This window comes from Aulonocara stuartgranti (assembly GCF_965226115.1).
Source record: "Aulonocara stuartgranti genome assembly, chromosome: 11".
In the NCBI taxonomy this organism is placed as follows: Eukaryota; Metazoa; Chordata; class Actinopteri; order Cichliformes; family Cichlidae; genus Aulonocara; species Aulonocara stuartgranti.
Genome location: NC_138947.1, coordinates 2,103,662 through 2,122,790, shown reverse-complemented (window position 1 = coordinate 2,122,790; position 19,129 = coordinate 2,103,662). Strand labels below are relative to the sequence as shown.

Sequence of the window (19,129 nt, the reverse complement as noted above, 5' to 3'; positions counted from 1 at the left end):
GACGATGTAAGAGAGAGACATTAAAAACTCGTGAGCTGAAATCTACTGAAGAATTCTGAAACATAAGCAAAACATCCAGTGGAAGAAATAAAAACTCAGAAAACTTTGAGCCTTGTTGTTTATGTGCTGACCACTGAAATAAAGGTTTACATAGATAACACTGTCATGATGGTGAGGTTTGATTTTAGAAGGACTTGACTTGGACTTCTGATTCAATTCAGTTTAATTTATATACATCACCAATAAACAGCAATAACCATTCAAGGCACCCTGTACTCTAACGCTAACGCCAGCACATGCTCGACGAATATGTAAGCTCACATTTTTGGCTCCACTCCTAATTTTACAGCTTATTAAGAGACTTCCTGTACAGGTACATGGTTCCCTGGAGGAATTCCTCCCTTTTCTCATCCTTGCTTTTATCATTATAAACATCCATCATGTATCTGTGCATCTCTTTGGTATCGACAGGGCTCCACAGGCCCTCCTCCACCATCAGCTGCAGTTCATGCTCCATAGATGTTTTGTATTTGTTTCCAGACTCGGACTTTGGGTCCACTCTGGACATGCAGACGTAGCCCCCTGAAGGAGAAAAAAACAACAAAACCACAACAATTTATGACCTTTTTCGTTTTTTTGAAAAACAGAAAGTTTGCTCAGGTTTGCTGGACACTGTAGGATGTGCTCCAACGTCAGGAGAGCATGAGTCCTCTGCCACATGCTGTCACATATCGTGTGTTTTTATTCATCTGAGGTCCCATTTACTGTCATTTGAAGACCCAACAACAACCAGATTATTTTTATATATATATACCAGCACGCCCCTGCGGGCGGTTTATCCTTCAAGCTCGGGTCCTCTACCAGAGGCCTGGGAGCATGAGGGTCCTGCGCAGTATCTTAGCTGTTCCCAGGACCCAGTAAGGGTCCTAAGGCTATGCTAAGCAAGCCTACTGCAGACATGAGTGAGACAGATAAATATGAAGGCATGCCGGCTCGGACGTTGCCCGGATCAACAAGGTCCGCGTCAGGTGTTGAAGAACCAGGGCACCCTGACGAAAAGTGGGCGTTGTTGGAATGCTACTACGCAAGTAACCCCGGCGGAAGGGGCTACATGAATAGGATGAGGGACCTATGGATTCTTCGATACCCAACATCCACAATGACGGCGAAACAACTAGTAGCTCAGTGTTCCAACATTCGAAAGAAGGGACTGCTCTCACAGCTAGAGATTGACGAGGTACAACACAAATGCTACGGCAAGGAGGAGTCAGGACGCCAGGTCAGGGGGGAGATATCATCACCCCCACCCGAGATTGGGTACATAGCCCCAAGTGCGATAGGAGAAGGATCGTTGAGTGCGAGAGGAACTGACCTGAAAAATAGGATCATGGCCAAGCTTGAAACCTGGATCCCCCGTAGCCGGTTACCAAGATTACGTGAAGTACCCTCAGAAGGTCTGCTAGATGATGTTAATGCAGCACTACGGACAATACCTACAACCACGATTACCGACACTAACAAGCTGATCTACAATACGGCAGCAGTGATCAGTGAGATGCTTGGCTATAAGTTGAACAGCCACAAGGGGCAGTACCCTCCATGGAGAAGGAGGCTAGAGGGCAAGATCAAAGTAGCACGGAGGGAGGTTAGCCAACTAACGGAGTTGCAGAAAGGTGCGACAAAGAAGGTGCATAAGAAATACAGCAAGCTGTCCATACCTGAGGCCTTGGAAACTGCCAAGCAAAGACTCACAGCCTTGGCCAGCCGCTTGAGGAGGTACACCAGAGAGATAGAAGGCAGGAGAATAAACCAGCTGTTCGCCACAGAACCAGCAAAGGTGTACTCTCAGTGGCAAGGGAACAATAATAAGAGAACAGCACCACCAAGGCCGGAGATGGAGCATACTGGAAGAGCATATGGGAGAAGGACGCAACCCATAACGGCAATGCTCAGTGGCTAGTGGATCTGAGGGCAGACCACAGCGACCTCCCTGAACAGGGTCCAGTAACCACAGTGGCAGATATCCAAGAAAGGGTCTCCAGTATGAACAGTTGGACAGCACCAGGGCCCGACATGGTTCACGCCTATTGGCTAAAGAAGCTGACTGCACTCCACGAGCGTCTGGCAGCACAAATGAACCAGCTGCTAGTTAACGAGAGACACCCGGAATGGCTAACTGAAGGCCGGACGGTCCTGATCCCCAAGGACCCCAAGAAGGGACCGGTCCCCTCCAACTACCGACCAATAACCTGCCTCAGTACTACATGGAAGCTCCTGTCAGGCATCATATCGGCTAACAGGCACATGGGTCAATACATGAGCGGGACACAGAAAGGAATTGGCAAGAATACCAGAGGCGCAAAACACCAGCTACTGGTAGACAGAACAGTCAGCCGAGACTGCAAGACCAGACTGACCAACCTGTGCACTGCCTGGATTGATTACAAGAAGGCCTATGACTCAGTGCCCCACAGCTGGATACTGGAATGCCTAGAATTGTACAAGATCAATGGGACCCTAAGAGCCTTCATCAGGAACTCAATGGGGATGTGGCGTACAACACTAGAGGCCAACTCCAAGCCCATAGCACAAGTCACCATCAAGTGTGGGATCTACCAAGGAGATGCTCTGTCCCCACTGCTGTTCTGCATAGGCCTGAACCCCCTCAGTGAGATCATTAACAAGACTGGCTACGGATACCGACTACGGAACGGAGCAGTTGTCAGCCACCTCCTGTACATGGATGACATCAAGCTGTATGCCAAGAGTGAACGAGACATCGATTCACTGATCCACACTACCAGGCTATACAGCAATGACATTGGAATGTCGTTCGGACTGGAGAAGTGTAGTCGGATGGTAACAAAGAGAGGGAAGGTAGTCAGAACTGAGGGGATTGAACTACCAGAAGGCAACATTGCAGACATAGAGGACAGTTACAAGTACCTGGGGATCCCGCAGGCGAATGGGAACCATGAAGAGGCCGCTAGAAAAGCTGCAACCACCAAGTACCTGCAGAGGGTCAGGCAAGTCCTGAGGAGTCAGCTGAATGGTAAGAACAAGATCCGGGCCATCAACACGTACGCCCTGCCCGTGATCAGGTACCCTGCTGGGGTAATAGGCTGGCCAAAGGAGGAGATAGAAGCCACTGACATAAAGACAAGAAAGCTCCTTACCATGCATGGAGGGTTTCACCCCAAGTCCAGCACCCTGAGGCTGTACGCTAAGCGGAAGGAAGGGGGCCGGGGACTGGTGAGTGTCAGCACCACAGTCCAGGATGAGACAAGGAACATCCAAGAATACATTGGGAAGATGGCCCCAACTGACCGAGTGCTCAGTGAATACCTCAGGCAGCAGAAACCCAAGAAAGAGGAGGAAGACGAGGAACCATCATGGAAGGACAGGCCCCTGCACGGTATGTACCACCGGCAGATAGAGGAGGTGGCTGATATCCAGAAATCCTACCAGTGGCTGGACAAAGCTGGACTGAAAGACAGCACAGAGGCACTAATCATGGCAGCACAAGAACAAGCTCTGAGCACAAGATCCATAGAGGCTGGGGTCTATCACACCAGGCAAGACCCCAGGTGCAGGCTGTGAAAAGATGCCCCAGAGACAATCCAGCACATAACAGCAGGGTGCAAGATGCTAACAGGCAAGGCATACATGGAACGCCATAACCAAGTGGCCGGCATAGTGTACAGGAACATCTGTGCCGAGTATAACCTGGAAGTCCCGAGGTCAAAATGGGAGATGCCCCCAAGGGTGGTGGAGAATGACCGAGCTAAGATCCTGTGGGACTTCCAGATACAGACGGACAAAATGGTGGTGGCTAACCAACCGGACATAGTGGTGGTAGACAAACAGAAGAAGACGGCCGTAGTGATCGATGTAGCGGTTCCGAATGACAGCAATATCAGGAAGAAGGAACACGAGAAGCTGGAGAAATACCAAGGGCTCAGAGAAGAGCTCGAGAGGATGTGGAGGGTGAAGGTAACGGTGGTCCCCGTGGTAATCGGAGCACTAGGTGCGGTGACTCCCAAGCTAGGCGAGTGGCTCCAGCAGATCCCGGGAATAACATCGGAGATCTCTGTCCAGAAGAGCGAAGTCCTGGGAACAGCTAAGATACTGCGCAGGACCCTCAAGCTCCCAGGCCTCTGGTAGAGGACCCGAGCTTGAAGGATAAACCGCCCGCAGGGGCGTGCTGGGTGTTTTTTTTTTTTGTTTTGTTATTTATATATATCCTTAGCAGGTGTGTGGTGGTCTGTCTAAAAATCTCCAAAGGTTTATTCTGTTCATCTGGACGTAGCGTTTTGTGGGAGAAACGTTTCGTCACTCATCCAATTGACTTCTTCAGTCTCAGCTGACTGCAGGTTTCCAACCTTATAAACAGTACATTTGCATAATGACTGAAACCAGCCCACTGAAGGAACAATGGCCTGAGAGGTCAGTTCCTTCATTATGATTATGCAAATTCTCATGACCATTGATCAGCAACGCATACAGATCAGTACTTAAAGGTCTGACTCTCATCATCCACTGGAGGATAAACTGGGTTTCATCAGTGAGTAAATGTGGTTATCCCGGCTGGATGTTTGTCAAAGTTGGGAAGGCGCCAAAAGAAAGCTCCAACTGATCCAGGAGAGAAGGACAACCGCTGCCTGAGCGAAAACCTGTAGTGATTCCATATGTGTCAGGAGTATCGGAGCAGCTGAGATGCATTTTTTCTAAACACCGGGTCTCTGTGGCTTTCAATCCCCAAAACACGCTGCGCCAAAAACTGGTCCACCCCAAGGATCGGGTCCCCCGACACAAACAGAGTAACATAGTGTACACTGTTAAGTGCAGGAGGATTGCCAGGATTTATACATCGGGGAAACCAAACAACCTCTGGCGAAGCAGATGGCACAACACAGAAGAGCCACCTCGTCAGGCCAGGACTCTGCAGTCTATTTACACCCACAGGCCAGTGGACGCTCTTTCAATGATGAGGATGTAACATCCTGGACAGTGAGGAACGCTGGTTTGAGGGCGGAGTCAAGGAGGCCAGTTATGTGAAAAGGGAAAGACCATCTCTGAATCGAGGAGGGGGTCTAAGGGTACATCTGTCCCCATCTTACAATGCTGTGATTGCAGCCATTCCCCAACTCTCTGTGAATGGGACTCATGGTTATTGATCAGTGGTTGTTGATCAGTGGTCATGACAATTTGCATAATTAAGATTAAGGAACTGACCTCCCAGCCCATTGTTCCTTCAGTGGGCTGGTTTCAGTCATTATGCAAATGTGCTGTTTATAAGGTTGGAAACCTGCAGTCAGCTGAGACTGAAGAAGTCAATTGGATGAGCGACAAAACGTTTCTCCCACTGAAAACGTCCGGATGAACAGAATCCACTTTTGGAGATTTACTTACCTGAATGCATGCATCAAGACGTCTTCTAAAAATCACATCACAGCATTGATTATGTTATTATTGAAAGCTAAAGAAGACTCTGAGTTCATCACATCAGATAAATGGTTTTAGATTAAATGGAAAAAAAATATCTCACTCAGATTAACATCAGTTTGTTTGTTTGAAAGTTGGTTGGTTACCTGGTTTAGTAGCTTTGCAGAGCTCCCTGATAACGCTGACCGGCACGTAATCATCACGTAAAGCACCAGTAATGATCACCACATCAAACCCACCTGAAACCAGAAGCAGACCAGGAGGGAGAGGAGTTAGTAAAATGAGTTATTTAGAGTTATTAGTTAGAGAGAAGTTAGTTACAGAGGAGTTAGAGGAGTTAGTTGTTTTGGGGTGAAAAGTTGGCATTGTCACGTTGTGGGTTTTTCTACGTTTTGGTTCCTCTTTTGTTTTGCACTTCTTTCTCGTGTAATGTTCTCGTGTTCCTTCCTCTATCGTGTCTTTGCAGTAAAGCCTCCTGTGTTCCTCTGTAAGTGTTTTTAGTTTTAATCTTCATCTCATGGATAGTTTCCTGTTTTACTCTGTGAGGTTTTTTCATGTCTTGTTTTTGCTTTTACTGTTTGTCTTCCCCCCCTCTTTCTTCTGTTTCTGATCCGTGATGCGCTGCAGTTTCAGACCATTATTGACATAAATATATTTTGAGCATCTAACTAATCGATATCCTCAATAAAAGTATTTTTTATATTTATAAAATTAAATAGGTAGCAAAAGTTTTGACTACATCAGCATTAGCACCGCCCCCTGACTGTAGCAAATGAATGATCAAATAGTTAATAGTTAAGTAATTAACTATCTTTTAAAGTTAAAAAAAAAACATTTTTAAGTTATTAATGACCAATTTCATTACTTATGTATTTATTTAGTTTTTTTATTTTGGCACTTTCAGTCCCCCATATTCTATAAAACCTCAGGTGTTGTTATTCTCAATTGTGCTGTTTTACTATCAGCTGGCGGTGCTGTCTTCTTGTCTGTGGTGCTAATGTGTCTGTCGGGTTATCTGCTTTGTTAGCTCAGAGTGTGAGTGTGATGTACCAGTCTGTGCAGGCAGCGGGTCTGTTCCCAGTAAGGCCAGTTTGAGCTCCCGATAAAGGCCACTCTTAGCAGCTTGTTCCAGCATGCCCTTACTACCATCCACTCCCACAAAGTGTTTGAAGCCGAGGTCAAACATCTAAATACAGAGAAAAGACGATCAGTTCTGAGCCTGCTCCATGAACTCTGGATGTTCGTCTGAGGATGAATTTCACAGATTTTGAATAAGTGCTGAAATTTCCCACTTTCAAAAAGAATCACACGTAAGACGGTGAGTTCATGTTTGCATTTACTATTTTACAAAACTGATTTGGGATTCATTAAAATGTTATTGTTTTTCCATAATTAGATCAATCTGAACATGTCCTCACGTGTGATTCATAAAAATGCTGACCACAGTAAAACTTCCTGAATCCCATTTGTGACATCAGCATTTTAAACATCTACAGGTCTCAAATCAGCTCGGAGTGACGGCTCCTTCCAGCTATTGGAAGGTGCCACCTTCCAGAGTTTTCCAGTTATTGGTTCACCAGTTTTGCAGCCAGTCCAGATCCGCAGGCCACATCGAGAACCTGAGCGTCTCCACGACTTCCACAGAAGTGATCGTTCAGAAAATCTACGGCCAGCTGTGGTGCTCTGTACTTCATTGTCTCTGAATCCTGTCAACATAAAGCAGCGGAAAAAACAAAGTATTCTTATTGGCTGTTGGGATTTAGGCTGTCCAGTGCTGTTTTTGTCACACCCACATGTTTCAGATCATCAAACAAATGTGAACATTAGACAAACCGAGTAAACTGAAAATTTTTATTGATGATTTCATTTATTAGGGGAAAAACTTCCCAAATCTCCCTGCAATAATTGTCCCATAAATAATAACTAGTTGTGCCACACTTGGCGACAAGACCTGAAGTCAAGTGTTTGTGTTATCCTGCCACGAGTCTTTCACGTGTCTGCGGAGGAGCTCTGCTTACTCTTCTTTACAGAATTATTTGAATTTCCAGTTGTTTTCCAGCATGAGCAGCCTCTTTACGGCAATGCTCTGCTTGCTTTTTTCTTGTGACCTCCTGTGACATCATAACCATCTTTGTGATATTCTGGATTAGGCTCTTAAAAGGATCAGGACAGAAGGACGTGGATAGGTGCCTTTATTGAACAGCAGGACATCACACACTAACTTGTTGTTTCTTAGCGGTGCAGAAAACTACCCTTTTTTGTTGTTATATATTGGTCAACCAAGAACTAGCCCTGTAACAGGCACTTCTGTATTTTACCACTGGGGGGCAACAATTCACTCTATTACAATCTTCATCAGTTTTCCCGCGCTGCTCTCCTCCCTGAGTGTGTCCTGTCCTGCTCTCTTTCCTGTGGGACAGATGTCGCTCTCCCTCACGTATCCTCTGAAGCGTTTACATTTGGCACTCAGAGTGTCTCCACTAAATCAGATCTGATGGTGAATGTTCGGTGTTCATCGGGTCAGCTGTGCCACACAGAGTTTAGGTTTCAACGGCTCAATCTTCTGTAATAATGAAACTCTCCTCTGGATCGATCCTCCGTCGTCGGGGCTTTGTAACGCATTTCAGAGAGACATAAGATGCGCTTACACTTTATTATTTCGTTCAGGAGTTTCTGCCTCATGAAACGACCCGACTGCATCTTTTTATATAAACTGGCATTTTTATAAATGAATCATTAGCTGATTTGCTCCACTGCTTTCAGTCATACAGCTGCGTCTCTTTGGTGAACTCTGGCAGCAGAGAACAGAGCGCACTGCGACCTAATCTGGGCTCGATAGATGACGATGCCAGCTCTGAGCGCTCATTTTGTATTTAAAACTTTCTTAGATTAAATAATCTGCTCTTACAACTCAATGTCAAACGAATAAACTGTGAACATTTCATCTGGTTTATCGAAGAACAAGAACAGCAGCTCACTCCGTCAGCTCCACACCTGTGAGTTTAGGGTTAGCGGGAGAAAATCTCAGGTCCAATCTGAAAGTTTTCGGGGGTTTTTGCTTGAGGTCAGGGCGGAAACATTCTGATTATTTGAGAAGAAACAAAGAAGAAACGGTAAGAACTGGTCTTCACTGCCAGACGGAGTCCAAAGACCAGTTAAAGCGCGTTTGATATTTATTTATTGGTTCACACAGTCAGCCCAGGAGGCCTTTCTTTCTCCTCACCTGTTCGTACGTCTCAGCCCAGCTGTTGTAAAAATCCGTAGTCTGCTGCGGATCGAAGCCTTTGCAGGACTGAAACATGACCCTCATATCGTCCACAGTTCTTCTGGAGCCCGACATGATGAGGAGCTGAGCTCAGACCTGGAGAGAGTGCAGCGGACTCACTGACACGTAGAGACCCGACTAACCTGACTGTGCCCGCCGGGCAGGTATGCACCACAAGTATCTTCGACACAGACAGGCTGCGTTGGTTTTAGCTGACTGCAGGAGAAAAATAAATGTTTAAGGTAAAGTATGACGACGGTTGATAGCTGTGGGTTTTTATTAATTACAGTGATCGATAAAAACGAACGATTCTCCGAGTCTGAGGCTGCAGTCCAAGCTGTTTAAAGGGATGACATCACTCATAAAAACATAAAACCATTTATTTTCTGAACACATGCACATTCCAGGGTTTGGGCTGCTGTGACTTCACATCTGAAAGAATACGAAGCATAAATGAAATGGATTCCTGAGTCTCTCTGCCTCTCATGGTGTAATGTAAAAAAGACCAAACATGGCAGCTCCTTTAAACTCAATGAGGATAAGAGTGAGCGGCTTCTAACAGATGAACAATGAGGTGACACTGAAAACGAACTAATCATTTGTCTGTTCTTCTGATATGTGTTTCCTTCAGGTGATGATCACTAAATGATTGCTCTCTTCAGATACTTTGTTACAGTTAAACACAATCAGATTTTCTCTGACCTGACTGATCGCTCTCTTCACATCTGTCAGACATTCAGTCCCCTACAGATGTGAGACTGTAACTTCTCATCCTGCTTGGTTTCATTGTAATTTATGAAATAGTTACGAGTTCCAACTCTTTTTAAAACGTGGACACCGATGTTACAGACATGAATTTACTTTACTTACTTTAGTGAAGAGCAGGTTTACACAGCCTACTCGTACTTTGTTGAAGTATTTGTGCTACTTTTGACCTTTACTCTGCTAATTTGAATCCAAATGTCATACTTTGTCATTTATTTTGCTGATCTTCAAGTCACAACACATCACAATCGCCTGCCAGTTTGTTACTCATGTAAATCATCTGTGACTCACATGTTACAAGCAACTCAAGCCAAGTTCAAACCCAGCAAAACAGTTTTTGTTGGCAGGTATTTCAGAAACTGTGGATCTGCTGTAATTCTCCCACAGTCGGGCCTGTCAAAACCTGGAAAAACCTGAAGGGAAGCCAGTATAGGAGAAATATGCTCTCTTTCTACTTACAACATGTGCTCAGCTCGGGTAACTAAAGCTATGCTGTCTGGTAAGGTAAGAACAGACATGGTAATGCACATGTGTTTGACAGTTTATTTCCAGCAAAACGTTCAGAACATTTTCATGCTTTCGAGCAGGTGTGACGTTGTACAAGTACAGTGTCCCGGATTCGACAAGTGGCACAAAAACAAAGCAATGGAGGCCCAGTAGAGTGCAATCAGATGAAGAGTTTATTAAGAACACACGTGTGGGAAGAAGTACACAGCATCACATCTGCGGACTTCTTCTGCCACAAATACACAGAGAATGGTTTATATAACGTCAGCGTTAAACGCCCCTTCACGCGTTCTGATAACATATTTTGTATTTCTAAGAACATCATTTGCATTTTGTACAGACAATGAGCAATTTTGAGAGCTAAGGTCAGACACAGAAGTTCCTCTTTCTAACATCTTTTCCCAAATATGGCGATGATTTCAGGCCCTGGAGGTTCCCGTGGACTTTTCTTCCTTTTGACCCATCTTCTGTCACCTGTTACTAAGCAAACTCAAATGCCAAAGGCTACAACAAGAAGCTGAATACATTCAGGCCTTCACTCAAGCCTGTTTCTAGATTATATGTACTATATGTGTTTTGTAAGCGTGTATGCAGTTTTAACCTTCTGTTGCTCTAAGTCACCTACAATAGACTGCCCAAACAAAGCTTGAGACCTTCGATTGACTGAGCAGAATACACTTCTTTAATGAGCACAAAATGCCATGTGTATAAAATGGTCTTAGCTGTAGCTGTAATAAAAAGTTAATGTAAAGCCAGCAGGTTTTAATAAACATCTTAATGCAGTATCAATACTATAGATTATATCATTAATGATGCAGAATATATTGGAGCCATAAAATAATTACCTGTTCCTGTTGTGGAATTAAAGAAAGTTTAATCCACAGATCATGTAATGATAGTGAAGACAGCTAGAAGAACATCAGTCAATAAAATTCATCAACATGAGAATAAATCAAACCGAAACCTTGTCAGGCTACATTCAGCACAAGTGGGGACAAAGAACAAGGGGACAAGCTCTATTTTAAGATTAAGGGATGAATTCATTCAGCCTATGAACGTCAGCCAATAAGAATTAGGAAACGTTTAGACCGTGTCACAGTCTTCCTCCCCAGAGTATCCAGGAGGCTCCGTTGGACCCACTCTGTGGAAAATCTTCCCATCAGGCTGCGTCTTCCACGTCAGCTTCACCTCCTCCGTGATCCCTTCCTCGCCCAGCTTCACCTTCAGCTGAAACACAGTTTTCATATATCAACAGAAGCTCCTCACTGACTGGTCGAGGTGAATGAAGTTTTTATCGCTATAAAGTGCGACTGATTCACGATGACAGGTCTGGCTGCAGTTCTTTGATGTCCACCACATGCTCCTTGATAATTTACAAAAATAAAGTTAAAAAGTAAGATTTTGTTTATATAACACCTCCCATGATAAATATCACAACCGGCAGCAATAAAGGCCCCAAAAGAAAACCTGGCGGTACACCGCAGGAAGGAGAAGGACCTGCGCACAGAGCCAAACATCATTCAGGCAGAGAAGCGCTCCAGAACAGACCCTGATCTCAGCCTTTCAAGGATAACACGATGGTCAGCAGTATCAAATTCTAAAATGAGGGCAATATGAAAGTGTGCAATGTTGAGATTGATCTGTAACTGCAAAGAAAAGAAGGGTCAAGTACTTTATCAGGGTCCAGTGAAAATATTCATAGCGAGCACACGGAGAATAAATGGAAAAAATAATAAGTTTAGACTCAGAGATATCAAAACTACGGAAGCCCGTCTCTGCCACTACAAAAAAAAAGTATCAATAACTTTAAATTTCGACTTACTTCAAAACTTTGAGTTAATAAATCGAAATTTTCGAGTTAGCGCTGCCGATCAGTAATCTACGTGAATGACGTCATTTCCTTGTCAGCCGGAAGCTGAAGCCCTCAGCTGCAGCCAGTCATGAATGCAAACATTGCTGATCATTTTCACCGTGGCTTCACAAATGATGAAATCCCTGTGCTATTAGCTGAATCACATGGCGTTACTATCAGCAAACTCTCGAATGCGCTAATTTGTTGCGATCCGGTTTTGAGTGATTACTGATTGGCAGCGCTAACTCAAAATTTTGAGAAAAGTAAGTCAAAATTTCAAGTTACTGTCCTAGAAATTTCGAGTTAAGGATTGTTTTTAGTGGCAGAAACGGGCTTCCATTCCCTTTTTCCAGGTCTCAGCAGCTTCTTAGTCGGCTGTATTGTGAGATACTTTTAAATTTACCCGGTAACTAAAGCAAGCAGCATGGTGGTGCAGCGCTTGCAGTTTCACTTTGCAGCATAAGATCGTGGGTTTGAATCCATGGACTGGTCTTCGTGTGCTCTCTGGAGCTCCATTCATTTGATATTTTATTTTTTTAATTGGATTATAGTTGCAGGAATGCGACTTCCTGTACCTGCATTTATTATTACAGTTATTATAGCTGTGCGCTCACTGAGTCAGGGCATCGCGTGTCCTCTGACCTGCTGCAGGATGGATTCTTGCACTGTCGGGTCGTTCAGGTCTGCAGATCCCACCCTCAGCTGAACCTTCACGTTGTACTTCATGTTGTACTTCACGTTGTATGTCATGTTCTTCTCTGCGGGCTTGACATCTGCAGTGAAATAAGAAGTCACCAGACCAGGAAGATCATACTCTGAGGAAGCAGTGATGAAGGACCCACCTTGGTAACAGAGGAACTTATGATTGTTGTCACAGTCTTTACCGGACCAGAAAGCTGATGACGTTTCCATCAAGGCACAGTTCTTACCATCCTTAGGCTCTCCAGATTTCCAGTTTGTGTACGTGGCATTGCTTCCATCTAACCACCCCCACGATGTTTTGTACAAACCAATCCAAGCAGTTTGGGTGTTTATAATGTTTGACATCAGAGCAATGATCTTGATGTTGTCCTGCACTGTGTTGATGCTTATCAGGTCTGTGTACTTCTCCCTGCAGTAAGACTGAGCAGCAGACCAATTCATTGGTGTCTGAACCAGGATTTGATCACGTGTTGCACCTGAACAAGGAAAAAATAGACAGATTCACACCAGTGACTGTTCTTTAGAGACAGTCTGATGCTTATGTTCTTTTCTGTTTGCAGTACTTTCACTTGTGATGTTTTTAAGTGCAGCATCTTGCATGAGTATAGACTTTGTTTGATGCTGATGTTGGTGAATTTAAAAATAACTCACCACTGTAACAGATGAAATGATTCTGAACTGTACAATCTCTGGTAGACCAGAACCCAAACTTAGATATTATGACACACTGTCCCGTCCCTGGCTCATTCCCGGCCCATTTCCTGAACCAGGATGACTGAACCAGGCCTGTTTGAGACCATTTCCACATGTTCCTGAAGAGTCCGATCCAAATGTCTCCTCCTGATGCTGCCCGCTGGGCTTCCGAGTTATTGGCCGGTCCCTGGATGTTAGCGAGGTCGGTGTACGTCTGTCTGCAGTTTTGGACAGCTTCATACCAGTTCAGTGATTGACTGACGTAGTGGAACTGAACAGGCTGAAGATCACAGACCACCACACAACCTGAGCGACGACACGGGAAACAGTCAAAAGATTCTCTGTAGATTAAAAAATCAAAACGGTGCTCGAACCCTTTAAAATGTTGTTTGTTTGTTTGTTTGTCATTATAAAGTCACATGAAATGCAAAGTTACAAACAGGACTCTCAGTCTCGACTTGAGGTGACTGTTGTGATTCGGTGCCTTCTACATGAAATATCATCTGTGCATCATTTAATCATATGGACCACCTCGAGTACCAACTCTGTGATTGAGGCCTAATGATTTGAGGACAGAATCGCTAATTTGACATTGAACTTCTCCGTATAACAAAGTATTCTAGAGTGAAACTTGAGTCATGCAAGAGGACGATGGTCCCATCACAGCAGCATCTGAAAAAAGTCCCAGAAAGTTGATTCTGTTCATCTGGATGTTTTCAGCGGGAGAAACGTTTCATCATCATCAGCTGACTGCAGGTCTCCAACCTTGTAACCAGAACATTTACATAATGACTGAAACCAGCCAACTGAGGGAACAATGGGCTGGGACGTCAGCTCCCTGATCATTAATATCCAAATAGTCATGACCATTTGTTATGACCCGGCTCGAAGTGACCGTAACAAGAGCGGGGTGTCCCATGACTTCCCTGTTAGGATGTTTTTGAGTTTATTATATTATTTATACTTTCTAAATGGTAAATGGCCTGTATTTATACAGCGCTTTAGCACTTTACACATCCAGTCATCCACCCACACATTCACATTCACACACACATTCACACACTGGTGATGGCAGCTACATTGTAGCCACAGCCACCCTGGGCGCACTGACAGAGGTGAGGCTGCCAGACACTGGCGCCACCGGGCCCTCTGACCACCACCAGTAGGCAACGGGTGAAGCGTCTTGCCCAAGGACACAACGACCGAGACTGTCCAAGCCGGGGCTCGAACCGGCAACCTTCCGATTACAAGGCAAACTCCCAACTCTTGAGCCACGATCGCCCTGATTCTAGTCTTTGGTTTCTTTGAGTTCTGTCTTATGGTTTATGTCTGTCTTCTCTAGTTGCTCTGTCTCCAGTTCACGTCTCTGTGTATCCTTAGTTCCTATATCCCCGTGTCCAGTCAGTGTCCAGTCTGCACCTTGGGTCCTTTTCCTGTCTGCACACAGCCGTCACATAACATTCCCACGCCCAAACAGACACAGCCACAGCATCGGACTTTTAACAACGGTTTATTCACAACAACGGCACTCACGGTAGTGGGAGTGTATAATTTCGGGGTGAGCTAAGGCCAACACAACAAACAAAACTCAACCTAGGCTTCGGTTCCCCTCTGACCTGTTTACGGAAAAGAAAGAAATAACACAGTCTGACCTCCCTGGTCTAAAAACACAGGAGAAAAGAAGGCTTCCCAAAATAATCGGCAGCTCACCCCTACTTGCTCCGCACTTCACACACATGCCCGACCTTTTATCTAAATAGCTATGGCTGCGGCTGCTCCGTCCGGACCTGAGGCAAGTGCACGGGAAGTCTGCCACACCCCCCGCACCGCAGCTCTTCGGTCGCCCTTTTATAGTCCATGTCCACAGCAGGAACCAGTTACATCAGGCCGTGGCCCTGCACAGGTGAATCTGCATACACACGTTAAGAAACAGAGAACCCACCAACACACGCACGTAACACCATTGATCAATGATTAATTCTTTGATCAATAACCACGAGTACCATTCACAGAGAGTTGGAGAATGGCTGCAATCACAGCGTGTATGTCACAGCATGACAGATGCACCCTTGGACTCAGAGATGGTCTTTACACAAATGGCCTCCTTGACTGAAGAAGTCAGTTGGATGAGAGACGAAACGTTTTTCCCACTGAAGACGCGTCAAGATGAATTTCATATAATTATGTTCCTGTGAATTTGAACTTGGCAGAACAAGCTATGGGTGTGGTCCGCTTTATTTATTATCATGTCCTAGCAGCGTGTGCTTTTGAAGCCCTTGAAAGAGCAGTTTGCAACTTTACTTTGTCCCAGGGTTTAGTTGGTAGGTGACAGGAGGCAGATTCTACAGTCATGGTACAACATTGTGACTTCAACAGTTCTTTGATGGAATAATTTCACTGACCTGAGAGCAGCAGGAGGATCACTCCACGTCCAATCATGACTGAGAGCTGAAAGACCGTGAAGATGTCGTCATTAATATCATTTGCAGCAGATCACGAAAGCAGCAGCATCAGAGCAGACTCAGACTCCAAAATATAATTACACAGAGCTCTACTTAAAATATATTACTTTTTATTAAAATGTTTACTTAGCCCATGTAGGAGGTACATTTTTAGACAAGTTACTACAGTCAGCGCAGTCAGCAGCCTCACCTGAGATGCAAAGTAATGTAACTGCAGGTTCAGAGTAAACTGCACAGACGTCAGTATCACAAAAAGAAGGATGGATACAAAAAAACCTTTCTTTTCATCATTAGCACAAAGTTTTCAAACATCCACAGAGCTCAGACAGGAACAGAAACGTGATGTAAGTGGGCATTATTCTTATCAGGGACATGTTGTGCACGGGCACAGTGAGGAGTGGACCCAAATGCAGACAAATTAAACGTGAAGACAGAACTGGATACTAACGAAATGCGAGCCGTTTAATAAGGCTGATGAAACAAAACAAAGAGGCAAAGGTGAAACAACATGAAACTAAACAATAATCTAAGCTGGCAGAGCTAAGGTAAAGCAAACGGACATGAAAACCTGGACACGAGGAACGTGGAACACAGACAGATATGTAGTGATGGGACGTTCTGTATCGAGGCTTCGAAGCGTGTGTCGAGTAATGGAGGGGGCGTTTCCGCGAAGCGCGTATCGAGGCTTGCTTCATTTATGGGAGGAGCTGAAAATGATGACGTCCGAAGCCTCGCTGCCCGGCTGTACCACGTGACTGGTTCAGGAAGCGGTTCGAACTTTGCCGCGAGATATGACAGCGATATAAACCCCTCAGACTTCATTCAAAAATGTGGGTGTTTGATGGAGAGTTGCGGTTAGTGAGAGTTAGAGACAGTTTAGAAAAAAAAGAAATCGCCTACGACCTGCCACAGTGGAGAAACTGTTGTTTTTAAATAAAAACCAATGATGTGTCCCCTAAACACTAATCACTGTCCTTGCCTCAACGTTACAAAAGCACAACTACTGTCCACACCCCAACCACACCTCACCTCACAGTAAATGATCATTTCCATTTTAAGCATTTCCAAATAATCATTTCCCATACTGCCACTATAAATATACACAGTATACTGCATCACTACAATATACATGTTTTACACACTCCTTTTGTTGTTGACATTTACAGGCTGTGTGCAAAAGGCCACAGTCTTCAAATTCATGCCAACTAATATTTTTACGTCCAGTAGGTGTCCTGCTAGAGCAAATGAAGCTTCAAGAAGCTTCGCGTTGGGGTGAACCAATTGGATGAAAAGCTTCAGTGCTTCATGGGGCTTCATCTGCCCATCACTACAGATATGGGAAGATTAACAGGCAATCCGACAAAGACTGAATGACAGCTAAACCAAAGGAAAGGAAACACACGGGGAGCACAGCTGGGACGAATGAACATAACGGCAAGACAGGAGGAAGCGAGCTGAACACGCTGAACATGGGATACGAGACTGTCAAAATAAAACAGGAAGTGCAGAGAAGCAGACCCGAGACACACAGGCTTGACATAACCTCAGGGAAATAGAAACGGGAGATCGAGCACGGACATAACTTTAGCTGCGTTCACACTGCAGGTCTTGATGCTCAATTCCGATTTTTTGATCAAATCCGATTTTTTTGTCTGCTCGTTCACACTACAAATAAAATGTGACAGCAAACGCGCTCCAGTGTGAACGCTCAAAGCGGCCGCATGCGCAAAAGAAGACGTCACACACAACACGCTCTGTTTAGACCCAGAGCAAACAGCATTGTTTGACTGATGGCCTTAATATAAAGACTTCGGACTTCACGTTTCCCAATTTTTGCTTTAAGTTATTTTGTTATTTACATAATGATGTAAATAACCTAATAATGATCCTTATTGCTGTTTTAGAGGAGCGCTGCTTCAAAGGATAGCTTATACAGTACAAAGAAAATGTTCACGTTTCTCCAACGTTGTCTTCACTGGATGGACAGGAAGCGTTCGCGATGTCTTCTCTGGAGCTGATAATTGGCGTCTGTCTTGTGTCGGTGACATAAAAGACAGATTTAATGCGACATGACCATCAAACAGCAGTCGCTTTCTTTCTTTCTTTCTTTCTTTCTTTTTTTTGCCTGTCCCATTTGGTTCTTTAGTCGTCAGAATTGTTGTCTGAAGACCAACAAGGAGACCCAATGGATTTACTTTGCCAAATGGATCATCGTGGCATTGCCGTATTGGTCCATTTGATCGATCTTTGTTTTTATTATTTATTATATTTTATTTTCAGATGTTACAGACGGGACAGACATGAGTGAGGGATAGGAAAGGGAGAAAGAAAGAGGAAGGAAAAGAAAAACAGAAGGGGAGAGGGACGGTGAGAAAGGAAAAAAAAATCTCCTGGATCACCTGTTGAGAGAAGAAGAATAGAAAACAAGCAAAAAAAACCCAAAACCAAAGCAACATACTAAACACAACACCATCGCATTAATCTAGCTAAGTGTAAACAGCAGTAAATACTAAATATTCAATGTTGTTGTGCAGCACGCAGGACAGACAGCGCACAATGTGCTTTGAAGTAGCAGCCAAGAAAGGTGTAATTTAAGTCTACGAGCAGTGAACACCCGTGTGCACACCTGTGTAGATCAGTGCGCTTGTATTCAAATGGTTTCCACATGTAATGGTCTGCAAGAGGATGTAGCGAGCCATAGCCCCGTCCCCCAGGGCATGAAGCAGGCATGGAGGAGATCCAGGTTCCAGACATCCAGAGGCCTCAGAGTGCGAGAGCCCAAGGAGGACCACCGGAAGGGCATCCGTGCCACCCTCATGGGAAGGGCTGAGGTTCCTCAGACGAGGCGTCACCCAGTAGCCACCGAGCAGAAGCTAGAGGGGGCTGCACCGGCGTGCCCGCCGGCTCTGCCGGCAGCCAGCTGTGCCAGAGTGAATTGAGCCGCAGGCCCAGAGGCCGGAGGCCCGAGGGCCCCCCGCACCCCGGAGGAGGCCTGACCGAGCAACAGGCGCCAGGCCCCGCCAGGTAGCCACCGGGAGTGAGCCGGTACATACCTGAGTGCCCAGCCCCGGACACCAAGAACCACCAATGCACCGACCCCTGAGGGCATCAGTCACCGGCAGGGAGTGTGGTGAGGGGAGACAGGCCTTGGAGGGCCTGGGAGTTCCCAGAGAGGTGGAGTCTAAGACCCGACCTGACATATAGACACAGACACAAACGTGCATTCCCACCCTCATGCACACATATACAAACACTCAGCACTCACCCAACGTAAGGATTGACATAAATGGACATGTACACACAATCACACTCCCCAAACATACTCTATACCCCGGGTCCAGGTACCCTCGCCCCCAGAGGGGGAAACAGAACCCAGACCCAAGAGATGTTACCCTTCCCCCCGGGGTGGAGGCAAGCAGACCGTCCCAGGCTCCGCAG

The 19,129-nt window shown here is 45.3% G+C and overlaps 2 protein-coding genes across 2 annotated transcripts; both read right to left on the bottom strand.

Annotated features, from left to right (window-relative positions):
* Positions 1 to 104: 104 nt before the first annotated feature.
* Positions 105 to 8,875, bottom strand: LOC309717268 (methyltransferase-like protein 27). The gene is made up of 5 exons (XM_082551704.1): positions 8,669 to 8,875; positions 7,023 to 7,151; positions 6,496 to 6,631; positions 5,592 to 5,684; positions 105 to 582 (listed from the first exon to the last, which is right to left on the bottom strand). The coding sequence occupies exons 1-5, from the start codon at positions 8,783 to 8,785 to the stop codon at positions 344 to 346; spliced, it is 714 nt and encodes a 237-aa protein (XP_082407830.1). The 5' UTR covers positions 8,786 to 8,875; the 3' UTR covers positions 105 to 343.
* On the bottom strand, positions 8,823 to 16,474 carry LOC309717262 (macrophage mannose receptor 1-like). The gene is made up of 8 exons (XM_082551698.1): positions 16,288 to 16,474; positions 15,882 to 15,920; positions 15,632 to 15,677; positions 13,188 to 13,535; positions 12,677 to 13,012; positions 12,477 to 12,607; positions 9,581 to 11,209; positions 8,823 to 8,926 (listed from the first exon to the last, which is right to left on the bottom strand). The coding sequence occupies exons 1-7, from the start codon at positions 16,384 to 16,386 to the stop codon at positions 11,066 to 11,068; spliced, it is 1,143 nt and encodes a 380-aa protein (XP_082407824.1). The 5' UTR covers positions 16,387 to 16,474; the 3' UTR covers positions 8,823 to 8,926; positions 9,581 to 11,065.
* Positions 16,475 to 19,129: the final 2,655 nt, after the last annotated feature.

What these genes read in the sequence shown, in the direction of transcription:
- LOC309717262 (XM_082551698.1), bottom strand. Translation starts at nt 16,386, where the DNA reads ATGAAGCAAGCCTCGATACGCGCTTCGCGGAAACGCCCCCTCCATTAC. An exon ending in TACATTACTTTGCATCTCAG is followed by an intron (nt 15,678 to 15,881) that starts GTGAGGCTGCTG and finishes ACGGTCTTTCAG; the next exon opens with CTCTCAGTCATGATTGGACG. An exon ending in AAGAATCCATCCTGCAGCAG is followed by an intron (nt 11,210 to 12,476) that starts GTCAGAGGACAC and finishes ACTGTGTTTCAG; the next exon opens with CTGAAGGTGAAGCTGGGCGA.
- LOC309717268 (XM_082551704.1), bottom strand. Translation starts at nt 8,785, where the DNA reads ATGTCGGGCTCCAGAAGAACTGTGGACGATATGAGGGTCATGTTTCAG. An exon ending in GGGCTGAGACGTACGAACAG is followed by an intron (nt 7,152 to 8,668) that starts GTGAGGAGAAAG and finishes TTATGTTGACAG; the next exon opens with GATTCAGAGACAATGAAGTA. An exon ending in CTGCAAAGCTACTAAACCAG is followed by an intron (nt 583 to 5,591) that starts GTAACCAACCAA and finishes TTTCTCCTTCAG; the next exon opens with GGGGCTACGTCTGCATGTCC.